Source organism: Chelonoidis abingdonii, chromosome 2 (assembly GCF_003597395.2).
Source record: "Chelonoidis abingdonii isolate Lonesome George chromosome 2, CheloAbing_2.0, whole genome shotgun sequence".
NCBI classification, from domain to species: domain Eukaryota; kingdom Metazoa; phylum Chordata; order Testudines; family Testudinidae; genus Chelonoidis; species Chelonoidis abingdonii.
This window is the reverse complement of record NC_133770.1, coordinates 59,366,382-59,380,576: the sequence shown is the minus strand read 5'-3', so window position 1 is coordinate 59,380,576 and position 14,195 is coordinate 59,366,382. Positions and strand designations below refer to the sequence as shown.

At 41.0% G+C, this 14,195-nt stretch overlaps 1 protein-coding gene across 3 annotated transcripts in view; it reads left to right on the top strand.

Annotated features, from left to right (window-relative positions):
- Positions 1-14,195, top strand: part of CRPPA (CDP-L-ribitol pyrophosphorylase A) — a 209,687-nt gene that overhangs the window by 82,718 nt on the left and 112,774 nt on the right. For 2 of the 3 annotated variants that reach the window (XM_075061948.1, XM_032801427.2), the window contains exons 6-7: positions 6,438-6,535; positions 13,635-13,727. In XM_075061948.1, the coding sequence (XP_074918049.1) occupies positions 6,438-6,535; positions 13,635-13,727 (191 nt within the window). The remainder of the gene's footprint in view (positions 1-6,437; positions 6,536-13,634; positions 13,728-14,195) is intronic. The other variant, XM_032801428.2, reaches the window with a different exon arrangement.

The window sequence follows — 14,195 nt, the reverse complement described above, 5'->3', positions numbered from 1 at the left end:
ACGGCATCCTTCATTCTCTCTAAGAGAACTCGGTTGAAGACCTTCCCTGGCACCGACAGGAGTGTGATTCCTCTATAATTGGCACAGTTGCTAAGGTCTCCTTTCTTGGGGATTTTGATGAGATATCCCTCTTTCCAGTCTGCCGGAATCACTTCTTCTTCCCATATCTTCTCAAAGAGGGGGTACAGCATTTCCACTGAAGCATCCAGGTCTGCTTTCAGGGCCTCTGCTGGGATGTCATCAGGTCCAGCCGCCTTCCTGTTCTTCATCATGGTGATGGCTTTTCTGATCTCATCTCTGGTTGGTTTATCGCAATTAATTGGGAGGTCCTCGTTGGCTGGGTTAATGTCTGGTGGATTTGGTGGTGCTGGTCTGTTCAGGAGTTCCTCAAAGTGCTCCGCCCATCTGTTCATCTGTTGTTCTATTCCTGTTATAGACTTTCCCTGCTTGTCTTTAACGGGACGTTCTGGCTTGCTGAACTTTCCAGACAGTCGCTTGGTAGTATCATACAGCTGTTTCATGTTACCGCTGTATGCTGCCTGCTCCGCTTCTGCTGCCAGTTCATCCACATACTCTCTCTTGTCCTTCCTAATATTCCTCTTCACTGCTCTGTGGGCTTCAGCATACTCTTTTTGAGCTTTGGCCTTTGCAGCTCTAGTCCTGCTGTTGTTGACTGCTGCCTTCTTCTTCTTTCTGTCTTCTATCTTGGTCAAGGTCTCTGCTGTGATCCACTCTTTCTGCTGGTGTTTCTTAATTCCAAGCACTTCCTGGCATACTAACCTAAGTGTCTCTCTCACTTTCTGCCATCTGTTTAGTACACTGTCTTCCTCTTCCTCAGACCGATCCTGTAATACTGAAAACTTATTCTTCAGCATCAGTCCAAAATCTTCCTTGGTCTTACGGTCCTTCAGAAGGCTGACGTTGTACTTCACTCTTCTGTCTGACGTATCTATCCAGCTCTGCTTCAGCTTCAGCTTCAATCTAGCCACCACTAAGTGATGGTCGGACGCCGCGTCTGCTCCTCTTCTAACTCTAACGTCCTGCAAGGATCTTCTGAACTTCTTGCTAATGCAGACATGGTCGATCTGATTTTCTGTCGTGCCTGCTGGTGATACCCAGGTACTCTTGTGGATCCGCTTGTGAGGAAAGATGCTACCTCCTATGACCAGGTTGTTAAGTGCACACAGATCCACAAATCTCTCTCCATTCTCACTCATCTCTCCCAGAGCGTGGGTCCCCATGACTTGTTCGTATCCTGTGTTGTCAGGTCCAATTTTGGCATTAAAGTCTCCCATAAGGATGATGATGTCTTTGTCTGGGAGAATCTCTAATATTTTCTGGAGTCTGTTGTAAAAATAATCTTTGTCCTCCTCTTCGCTGTCATTAGTTGGAGCGTAGCACTGAACAACATTCATCTTAATCCTCTTCATTTTAGTTCTGAAGGATGCTGTGATGATCCTGGGACCATGTGCCTCCCAACCAATCAGTGCTCTCTGTGCCTGCTTGGACAACATGAAGCCTACTCCCTGTGTGTGGGGTGCGTCGCTCTCTTCATGTCCTGAATACAGCAACAGCTCTCCTGTCAACAGTCGTCTCTGTCCAGCTTGCGTCCATCTTGTTTCGCTAATGCCTAATAGGGTCAGGTTGTTGCTCCTCATCTCTGCTGCAACCTGCACCGTCTTTCCTGACTCGTACATGGTCCTCACGTTCCATGTGCCTATGGTAATCCTCCTGGTTGCAAGAAGGGTAATCAGCTTAGTGGCTTCCTCACGGCTTTCACCACCCAGCATCATGCATCTTCGAGTTGAAGACCCTTCTTTTTCCAAGGTAGAAGTCTCTGTTGTTGGCGTTTCTGTAGCAGGTTGATTTTTTTACGGGGTGGAGTTGCTAGCCCCACACCCAACCCTTCTCCTTTATCCTGACTTGGGACAGGCAGATGGCCCCAAAGGACCTCTCTGGTGGAGTTTTCCAGATCGCACAGGGTTATAAAGTTGGTGAGGGCATTTGTTCTACAATGTTTAAACCTCAGCATCTGTTTTTCTTCCAAGCATGTGCTGAGCGTGGCTAATAGCATAGCAGATGCCTTGTCTTGTTTCCAGTTTGACAGATTTCATGAGCTTGCACCAGGAGCTAGCAATGGATCCAAGCAGATGCCACTGGCTCTATGGAACCTCAGCATAAGATGTAGTCAGTGGCATGGAGATTCTTGGCTCTGAGCACACAGCTGAGCTATGCAAGACATTGTTTTTTAATGAGTTCTTTCAATTTAAGGATCCCGGGTGCTGGTCACCTATACTGCCCACCATGGATGGTGGTTGTTGCGGTACCTGGTTGAGGACAACTCACCTGCTGGCGCCCCTTGATGATCCTGGCATGGTGCAAGGAACAATGGGTTCTTTCGGGAGAATGGGGCTTCACCTATTGGGGCTGCTATACAAGAGGCCATTGAGAGATGTTTGGGAACCAAGCAAATTACTGGTGCCTCCTGGCAAAAGTCCAGTGCAGGTTCTCCATAGGGAAGGCTTCCAGTGACCAGAGAAATGGCCTAGTAAAGGACTTAAAAGGAGGTGCTGGATAAAGGAACAAAATGGGAGAGGGAAATTGGAGACTTCTATGATTGGTACGGCAGGGAGTCAACCCCTCTCCCTGTTCTCATAGCCACCTTAACCCTCCTATGAGGGGGATGGATGGTGAATTCCAAACCATGGGTTGGCTGGGGGAACCTGGATGGAAAATGAAGAGGGGCTGGTGGAAACCCAGATAATGATTTGAGTAAACATGGATTTGCCTGCACTGTACACTTTAGCTGCTGGGTAGTCCCAGATATCTATATAGTAAAGTTCCGGCCTGATTAAATTCTCTATCAAGTGTCTCCTTTCCTTCTTTTGTTATATCCAGATAATAATAGACCATTCATTTCATACAATGGACCCCAAGGATACTTAAAAATTTAATCAATAAGGTCCTCCAAGGATACTACAGGAAATTGCCATGTCTTTCTCAATGGCAATGATAAGAAATCTTTAATTTGAAGTGAGAATGCCTTACTAAACAGAAATGGTACTAAGTGAAAATTGAGGAAGATATGAAGCTTACCTTTATTTCATGTTACTGTGAGTGGAAAAGAAAGGAATGTCCCAAGGAAGTGTTAGGACTGGTGCAGAAGACAGTCCCACGCAGGTAACAAGTTGGATTAACTGGCAAGTGCCTAAGAAAACACTAAGTGTCAGAAACTATCAGGGCAGTTGCTTGTATGAAGCTTGACAAAGTTGGGATGTGGCAAGACTAGGCAATGATACAGTTGGGACATGGCAAGATTCAGAAAATGGGTTGGGGTGACCTCTGGGCTGCCTTAGGATTCAAACAAAGGAGTCTTACTATGTTGGAGAGAAGGATTAAACATACTGGAGCAAGTCCTAAGTAAAATTTTTTTCTTTTTAATTTTACTGTAACAAACTCCCTGACTCCACTGATTTAAGGATCTCAGGATTTGGCCCATTATATTTTGGCGGCATGGAGAGCTTTAGCTGTGGTTATGGAATGGACAGAGACTTTCTGATAGGACTACAGGTTAAAAAGGAAGCAGCACTTGAAGGTTTAATCCCACCACAGCTAAATTTTACTCCATGTTCAGGGACATTAAAGCCAAGGAAGTCAAGGGTAGATGGGAGAGAGGCTGGGTAGCGTTCCAGAGAGAGATTGAGGAGTGTCATGTACGCATAGGGAAGGGGAGTCCAAAGAAGTAGAAAGGTGGAGGGAGGCAATATAACAGTGATCAAGAAAAGGGAAGAAAAACAGCACAACTGGCAGTTAAAGGGGAAAATAGGGCATGGTGAAAGGGGAGAGGAAAGGCATCGTTGGTGGTACAATAAGTTTGTATGAAGAGATGCATATCAGCAAACCAATTGACTTTGTGTGTCATCAAGTTTTTCAAACAATCCATTACCTCTTCTTTAGATGTTTCTATAAAATCTAATTGTCCAAACTTCTTTTCTTTATTTTTCTTCCTAAAGCCATATTTTAAAAATGATTTCAGTATCCCATCTGTGTTTGAGTTATCATTAATTTTATTACTGTCCTCACTTATGGACTTTCTCTGTAATACTACTCCCTCATCTGCTATTTTTTATAAAATGATTTGTTATTCCTTCTAACTGTTTTGTATAGCATTAAGATGTTTTACTCTTCTCTATTAAGGTTAACCTACAAATCTTAATTGTCTTGTTGTATTCTTCTTCCATTACCCCTTGGATTCCAGGGGATAGGAGATTTTTGAGGAGTGGGGAATTGACTTTATAAACTGAGATCTTTGAGCAGCCCCTTGTGAAGTTACATTGGATGCTATTCGTTTGCAGACTCCTCTTTCAGAGAAATTGTCTGTCGTGTCTTAGTTCTGCTGCCTTTTAGGATTCCACAGCCTTATTCCACATGCTGATTTTCATAATTGCTCTAATCTGACTTTACTCAAATACTTAGTTCCTCAACACTTCATTTTTTGAAATTTACTACCTTTGAATTGCTCCATTATGTACAAATATCTTATACTGCGTCATTCCTTGCATTATGCTAAATTGGTTTGATTTGTGGTTTCTGGTTTCAAGCTTCTCTACCATTCTCAACCAGTTCCTCTCTTCTGTAAATACAGGATGCTTCTCCTGTAGTTACAGGTCCCACTTTTTACATCATAAAATTGTTCCTTTTTATGTAGAAGACAGCTTTGATGCATGTTTGACTTCACTTTCTACCCAAGAAATCTATAGGAATATAAATTCTCTCATAAGAGTGGTATCCCATGGTTTCCAGTTGCCTGAGAATTGGGCCATAAATTTGTCACTCTCATTTTTATCTGGTCCTTGTAGTCTGTAAGCAGATGCTTATTGTTTCTCATTTATTTTTTTTCTTTGTAGCCTAACCCAACGAACTTCAGCACCATTCTCTTCGCTGTCAAATAGCTTCACCACCATTCTCTTCACTGTCAAATTGTGCTTTGGTGGCATTGTAAATAATGTAAATTATAGCAACACCCTTCCACCTTTTCTTTAAAGCTTTTTGGCCATTAATTTAGTTTTAATGTTCATAAAAAAATTGCTTGAAAATTATCAAAAATCTCATTCATTTTCCAAGAACACTGACTCTATAGCAATAAGTAGTTTTTAAATTTATTTTTGTTCTATATTTGTAACCTTTTATACAGAGATGCTTGATCATATGCCATAGAGAAGGGGGGAAAGCTTTCTTAGACAATGTTAAATATATCTGAATGAATTTATCATTTGGTGTTTAAATATTTAAAAAGTTTCCACATGAAGCCAGTATATATTTTTATATCCAATGTTGTTTTGATGAGCATTCAGGACATATTTTTATAATTTCTTCTAAATCCCTCATGCTACTTTAATTTTTTAGGTTTGTTTATTTTTGTCCTTGAAGTGTAGTACAGATCTGTTTTCAGTATAATTATACTGCACATTTATTATCTTTTAGCTGCTTGTAGAATGGACACCCAGAAGACAATACAAACCATACATGTCAGTATGCATGTTAATTGAGCATCAAAGGGACAAAAAATTGCATTAAATAAGAAGAGTTGGATTTAAAAAAATTGTTAAAAAATGACAACAACAAAAACGACCCACCCGGAAAAATCTTGTTGAATCTTAAAATTAGAGACAAAGTTCCTGCTTTGAAATGTTGGTATATGGAACTGACTGGGTATTAACTGTATTTTTTTTATTTTTAGTAGTAAATTTGTTATTCTCTCCTAGACCAATGTGTTTAGTAATGAGTTCCCAGGTGTAAGGATTTGACCTGATTCTACAGCTTGCTCCATGTGGGTAGCTCCTTGTGCCCAAACCCTCATTGATTTCAATAGAGCTCCATGTGAGCAAATACCCACATGGAGCTGTTTGTTTGGTTCAGACCTTAATATATCTGACTGCATCTCTGTCCCATCTGCTTCTTGCCTATTTTGTAATATACCTTTTGCAGCATTGCTAATAATGTATTTAGTGCCCACTTGGAAGTTGGAGTGGAGAGGAATTAAGCTTGTATGAAATCAGTATACCAGGAAATTATTATACTTTCTTGATATTCATTAAATGTAAGTATGTGGGGTTCATCCAAAACCCACTGAAGTCATTTAGAAATCTTTCCATTGATTTCAATGAGCTTTAGATCAGGCCCTATGTGTGAGATTTTTCAAAATTCTGCAGAAGTAGGAAATAGGGAATAAACTGATAATTTGATTTTCTGATTTATGTTAATTGTTCTGACTTGCCTTGGAATAAGGCCTCTTAAAACGAGACTTTCAACTGTTGAAAAGGCTATGTTGAAAAACAGCAGCTGAAGAAGTTGAAAGTAGAGTTCAGCAGATTAATAATTTTGTTTGATATATTCTTTATATGAAACATTCAGTTCTTGTTTTCTCTTGATCACAGACAATCTATCACAACAAGTTTGTGTTACCACTGATATGAAAGAAGATGCTGTGCAGTTCGGTTTTCTCCTTCATGAAACTCTGAAAAGCGAAGTAAAAGTAAGTACTTGTATATAGGATATGTGTTAGTAATCTTACTAATAGCCTGTTTCTGGTTGCCATCAACTCTTAAGGAAATGGACCAAATTTCACCATTGTGTTAAAGATAGTATCCAAAGCCCTCTGCCACTAGAATAATTTAAACAGGGAAAAGAAACTAATAAGCTGTTCTGCCTCCAGTTTCAAACATGTGTCTTGCCAAAACTTTGAAAAGTGTTACTGGCACTCAGCACTTGAGAAATATATCCTCAGTTTGTTTGAGACAGCTTGCCACTCTAGTCCATAATAGCAAACACGTTAGGATTCACTTAGCATTTGTGCTCACTTCTGCATGCAAAGTCTAACGAATCATTGGCTACACTATTGTTGATAGATGTATCTGATTATTCTATTAATTCACCACTCCAAAGGACAGATTGTGATGAGAGATTCCAAAACCCAATACCAACAGAAAAAACAACTCAGAAATGATAACAATGAACTGAAGGAAATCCAAACAACAACTTTTCTGAGAGAATTCCAACAATTACTTCATCTCATGCAAAGTGGCACCTCCCACAGTGATTTTTAACCAGAACTTTATAATAAAATATGTGACCAATAAATTAATGTTGTTACTGAAAGACACTTTTCACTACACCATAGATTCATAGACTCTAGGACTGGAACGGACCTCGAGAGGTCATCGAGTCCAGTCCCCTGCCCTCATGGCAGGACCAAATACTGTCTAGACCATCCCTGATAGACATTTATCTAACACTATTACTACTTAAATATCTCCAGAGATGGAGATTCTTCAACCTCCTAGCAATTTATTCCAGTTTAATTCCTGCGACAGTTTTTTTCCTAATGTCCAGCCTAAATCTCCCTTGCTGCAGTTAAGCCCATTGCTTCTTGTTCTATCTTAGAGGCTCAGGTGAACAAGTTTTCTCCCTCCTCTGATGACACCCTTTTAGATACCTGAAAACTGCTATCATGTCCTTCTCAGTCTTCTCTTTTCCAAACTAAACAAACCCAGTTCTTCAGCCTTCCTTCATAGGTCATGTTCTCAAGACTTTAATCATTCTTGTTGCTCTTCTCTGGACCTCTCCAATTTCTCACAATTTCTCCAGAATCTCAAATCTCAGTTGAGGCCTAACCAGCGCAGAGTAGAGCGGAAGAATGACTTCTCGTGTCTTGCTCACAACACACCTGTTAATGCATCCCCAGAATCACGTTTGCTTTTTTTTTTGCAACAGCATCACACTGTTGACTCATATTTAGCTTGTGGTCCACTATAACACCTAGATCCTTTCTGCTGTACTCCTTCCTAGAGGTCTTTTTCCATTCTGTATGTGTGAAACTGATTGTTCCTTCCTAAGTGAGCACTTTGCATTTGTCTTTATTGAACTTCATCCGGTTTACCTCAGAACATTTCTCCAATTTGTCCAGATCATTTTGATTTATGACCCTGTCCCCCAAAGCAGTTGCAATCCCTCCCAGTTTGGCATCATCTGCAAACTTAATAAGCGTACTTTCTATGCCAACATCTAAGTCGTTGATGAAGATATTGAACAGAGCCGGTCCCAAAACAGACGCCTGCGGAACCCCACTTGTTATACCTTTCCAGCAGGATTGGGAACCATTAATAACTACTCTCTGAGTATGGTTATCCAACCAGTTATGCACCCACCTTATAGTAGCCCCATCTAAATTGTATTTGCCTAGTTATTGATAAGAATATCATGCGAGACCATATCAAATGCCTTACTAAGCCTAGGTATACCACATCCACCGCTTCTCCCTTATCCACAAGACTCATTATCCTATCAAAGAAAGCTATCAGATTGTTTGACATGATTTGTTCTTTACAAATCCATGCTGGATATTCCCTATCACCTTACCACCTTCCAAGTTGTTTTGCAGATGATTTCCTTAATTACTTGCTCCATTATCTTCCTTGGCACAGAAGTTAAACTAACTGGTCCGTAGTTTCCTGGGTGTTTTTATTTCCCTTTTATAGATGGGCACTATATTTTCCCTTTTCCAGTCTTCTGGAATCTCTCCCATCTCCCATGATTTTCCAAAGATAATAGCTAGAGGCTCAGATATCTCCTCTATTAGCTCCTTGAGTATTCTAGGATGCATTTCATCAGGCCCTGGTGACTTGCAGGCATCTAACTTTTCTAAGTGATTTTTAACTTGCTCTTTTTTTATTTTATCTTCTAAACCTACCCCCTTCCCATAAGCATTCACTATGTTAGACATTCCTTCAGACTTCTCAGTGAAGACCGAAACAAAGAAGTCATTAAGCATCTCTGCCATTTCCAAGTTTCCTGTTACTGTTTCTCCCTCCTCACTGAGCAGTGGGCCTACCCTGTCCTTGCGGTCTTCCTCTTGCTTCTAATGTTTTGATAAAAAGTCTTCTTGTTTCCCTTTATTCCCATAGCTAGTTTGAGCTCATTTTGTGCCTCTGTCTTTCTAATCTTGCCCCTGCATTCCGTGTTGTTTGCTATATTCATCCTTTGTAATCTGACCTAGTTTCCATTTTTTATATGACTCTTTTTTATTTTTTAGATCATGCAAGATCTCGTGGTTAAGCCAAGGTGGTCTTTTGCCATATTTTTTATCTTTCCTACCCATGAGAATAGCTTGCTTTTGGCCCTTAATAGTGTCCCTTTGAAAAACTGCTAACTCTCCTCAGTTGTTTTTCCCCTCAGTCTTGATTCCCATGGGACCTTACCTATCAGTTTCTCTGAGCTTACCAAAATCCGCCTTCCTGAAATCCATTGTCTCTGTTTTGCTGTACTCCCTTCTGCCCTTCCTTAGAATTGCAAACTCTATGATTTCATGATCACTTTCACCTAAGCTGCCTTCTACTTTCAAATTCTCAAGAGTTCCTCCTTATTTGTTTAAAATCAAGTCTAGAACAGCTTCCCTCGAGTAGCTTTTTCAACCTTCTGAAATAAAAAGTTGTCTGCAATGCAGTCCAAGAACTTATTGGATAGTCTGTGCCCTGCGGTGTTATTTTCCCAACATATATCTGGATAGTTGAAGTCCCCCATCACCACAAATCTTTGGGCTTGGATGATTTTGTTAGTTGTTTAAAAAAAGCCTCATCCACCTCTTCCACCTGGTTAGGTGGCCTGTAGTAGACTCCTAGCACGACATCACCTTGTTTTTCTTTACCTTAGCCTAACCCAGAGACTCTCAACTTCCGTCTCCTATGTTCATCTCCACCTCAGTCCAAGTGTGTACATTTTTAATATATTAAGGCAACACCTCCTCCCTTTTTCCCTGTCTATCCTTCCTGAGCAAGCTGTACCCATCCACACCAACATTCCAATCATGTGTATTATCCCACCAAGTTTCAGTGATGCCAACAATATCATAGTTATATTTATTTATTAGCACTTCCAGTTCTTCATGCTTATTACCCATACTTCTCGCATTGCATATAGGCATCTAAGATACTGGTTTGATCTTGCCTCCCAGTTTTGCCCTGACCCTCCTTTCTGTCTGCCACTTTATAGCCCATGCTCCCTTCTTGTTTCCGACCCATCTCCAGGTCTCCATGTTCCCCACTTACCTGTGGGCTTTGCTCATCTGTCCCCTTTGAACCTAGTTTAAAGCCCTCCTCACTAGGTTAGCCAGTCTGTGTGCAAATAGGGTCTTTCCCCCCTCCTCGAAAGGTGAACGCCATCTCTGCCTAGCAGTCCTTTCTCGAATAGCATCCCGTGATCGAGGAAGCCAAAGCCCTCCTGGCGACACCATCTTCACAGCCAGGCATTCACCTCCATGATGCATCTGTCTCTGCCCGCCCCTACCTTTGACAGGAAGAATCGAAGAGAATACCACCTGCGCTCCAAACTTCTTCACCTGTACTCCCAGAGCCCTGTAGTCACTCTTGATCTGCTCAGTGTCACACCTCGCAGTATCATTTGTGCCCACGTGGATGAGTAGCATGGGGTAGTAGTCAGAGGGCTGGATAATCCTCGACAATGCCTCTGTAACATCTTGGATACGGGCCCCCAGCAGGCAGCATACCTCCCAAGATGAAATGTCAGGCGACAGATGGGCACCTCCGTCCCCCTCAGCAGAGTGTCTCTGACCACCACTACCCTACCGTTCCTATTTGCAGTGGTGGCAGCAGACCTCCCAGCCTTAAGGGTATGAGGCTTCTCCTCCTTTACTGTAGGGGGTGATTCCTTCCCTCTGAAGAAGAGCATAACGGTTACCACGGTGGGAGGGTTTGGAGCAGGGGTGGAGCACTGCCCGCTGCCAGAAGTAACCAGCTGCCAGTGTCCACCCTGAGCCATCTCCTCCTCCACCAGTGGTGTGTCACCAGTCCTGTGTACTGGGACAGCTACCTCAACTGTCTTCACGTGGATACTGTCCAGGAATTGCTCGTGGATTCGGATGCTCCTCAACCTAGCCACCTCCTCCTGTAGCTCTCCCACCTGCTGCCTGAGAGATTCTGCCAGTAGGCACCTTTCACATATCTATTACTGTAAAAGAACTAGGTCAACCACCTTTCCTATTCATTGCAATTGTTATTTATTCATTGCCTTATTAAAACAAGTAAATTTATAAGGAGACTAAAGATGTTTCCCTCTTTGTGCTTGATAGTTATGCACCGTTGGTTCTTCAGTCCTGGGCCTCTCCTATGCAAAGATTGCCAATTGTGATGAATATGGCTAAGTTGCTTACTAGTTTTGTGATTAAATAAATATCCACAAGGGACTATTGAAACTATTAAATTCATTTCACTTGGGATGTAAGCCAGCTTCACTAATTAGCCTTTCAGGGGTAACGGGCTAGTGCATTAATCACGGCACTATTTAGTCCCCTGGAATGGTATTAATTATGTCTATATTTAATAAAGTTCAACTGTAGTATTTTAGCTAGTTTTTATGGATGCCTGGTGCATGAGTATTAATGGTTTTTTATAAAACGGAAATTGAAGAAAGGTGAAACCTTAACATAGGTGGCAAAGTAAGTAGGAAAAATGTGTTTTCGTTAAAAATAGTGTTTTCTATACAGTTTATTCATTTTATGTTAGAAAATATCAGGGTAATTTAAAATTTCCATCTTATGAATCAAAATGGCACATTTGTAATCATTTTCTGTAACTGAAAGCTAATTGCTCCTAAATCTAGTAATGATTTGGCAAGACCTCTTATCTCCATCCATTTAGTCACATAAGCATACTCTATTCATCAGGTGTTATTTCTGCATGTTGTTTACTGAACAAGTGTTATCAAAGTTCAGCTCAGAACACCAGCTTATATCCCTCAGAATTTTTAAAAACATTTTTATTCAAAATACTGGCACACAGACTGAAAATCAGCTCCATTTGGTTGCTGCATTTCTTATTTGCTGCTGAACTGGAAACCTAGGAGTCAATAACACTTAGATTCCTGCTTTTGTGGGTAGCTCAGTAACTTGTGGGTGAACTTCAGGATATCTTTTAGAAAGGCATCCAGTCTTGATATAAAGATTTCAAAGATGGAGAATCCACCACATCTTTTGGTAATTTGTTCTGATGGTTAATTACCTACTGTTTAAAAGATGGTTTTCTATTTTGAAAGTCTAACCTCAATTTCCAGCCATTGGATCTTGTTATGTTCTTGTCTGCTAGGCTGACACATGACATAGATAATTTCTCTTCATGTAAGTGTTTAGATTGTAATCAAGTAACCTCTTAACCTTCTTTTCGATAAGTTAAATAAATTGATCTTCTAAGTCTCATTTTCAGGTATATTTTCCAGTTCGTAAATCATTCTTGTGGCTCTTCTCTGAGCCCTCTTCAATTTTTCAAATTCCTTTTTTTCAAGCGTGGACATCAAAATTGTACATGATATTTCAGTAGTAATTTCATCAGTTTCATATTGTGAAGGTATAAGGGATACCATTTGACTGGCTGCTGCACGTGGGAAAAGACCTGCAGCTTAACTGGCTGATCCTCATAAAAGGAGGAACAGGAAACGGAGAGGGGGAGCTGCCATAGGCTGGAGCTACTGGTACGAGGAACTGTTCCCAGAAATAAAAAATGGACAGAAGGAAGACTCTGGGAAATCCTGTTATCAAAAAGGCTCCTAGGTAAGAGCCAGGAACTTTGGGTTGAGGAACTTAGGAGGAGTGAGGGACAGACTTGGCGAAGTTTTGATCTCGTTGTTGAGAAGACTGGAAACTACGTTGTCTGGGCTTGGTGAGAAGGTTCCAGGCAGAACTTCCCCAGGGAGGGCACTGGTTCAGTGTGAGCAAGCCAGGGTCCAGCAGGAAGTGGACGTTGTAGGACGGGCCCCATTCTCTTACGCATATACAGCAGTAATATAACCCGCCTACTGCTATTTGATGTTCACATACATACACTCAAGTATCACAACAACTCTTTTGGCAAAAGTATCTCACTGGGAACTCACATTGTCTTGCTTAGCCTCTTTAACCCCTTAGTCCTTTTCAGAATAAAAGGTCAGGCTTGACAAAGCCCTGGCTGGGATGATTTAGTTGGAGATTGGTCCTGCTTTGAGCAGGGGGTTGGACTAGATGACCTCCTGAGGTCCCTTCCAACCCTGATATGCTATGATTCTGGGAGGGATAGGGAAGAGAAAAAAAGAATGATAGAATGCAGATTTTAAAGTATTTATTGAAGAAATGGTCGTCAGGAGAAATACAAAGTGTTAATCACTGTATATAGAAACTTAAAAATCCTTGACCCTAAAAACAGCCTATCTGTCTCCAACCCTCCATCTGTCTGTCGGAAACAGTGGAGCTTGCCATTCCAAGGCTGAAGCTTACAGGGGTTGAGGGCAAGACATTCTCAGTAGCAGGCCTACTGAATCTGGCCATGATGATAAAGATTTGAAGGATATACCTTTTTGTCCCGTTGTTTTCAACTGATACAGTGTCCTGGCTTTTAGTTGTCTCAGCAGATCTGGCTCTCCCCTCTCTCTTAAGCTGCAGCGAGTGTTTTTGAGTTGCGTATTTAGAATGTTAATTGTGAATTTTAAGCCATGTAAAATGCTCACAGACACCATAGTGGTGGCGGCTTTAAAAGAGTGAGTAGTAATACTGTTCTGAGTTTGTATAGTGATACAATATATGTTTGCTTTTTCAGCAGGTTAAAGGCATATCAGTGTTTCTATGTAAAAATGATAATCATCTACAGAACATCTTTTTAGGACAATGCTACAATTTTATTTGCATAAATGTGAGTATTACGGACAAGTATGCTAATTATGCACTTCACATTTAAGATATGTATTGATTTTTAAAATAAATCAACAACTCACAGTAAGTTTTTGCGGGTAATGTGTTCTGAACAATAGTAAAATCAATATTGGCACATGGGAATCTCACTCCTGAGGTTTGTATTTCTAGTATGTGACAGGCCCAGAAATTCACTTATATTTCAAGAGTCATAGACCATTGCAACACTTGTAGTTAAATGTGCGCCCTTCCTACCCTCATTCTTGCACTCACTCCAATCACAAGCACCTTGTAAAGCAGCCAGTAAATTATTGCATAGGAGGGATAAAGAGTTCTTATAAATCACCAGTTGAAACAAATAAACATCAAAGGATCATAGGGTTGATAGTGTATTTATTTGATTCTTGTTGTGGTATCTCAAAAACAGATGGAAGTTATGATTGGAATACAATTTGTACTCCTCAGGGGA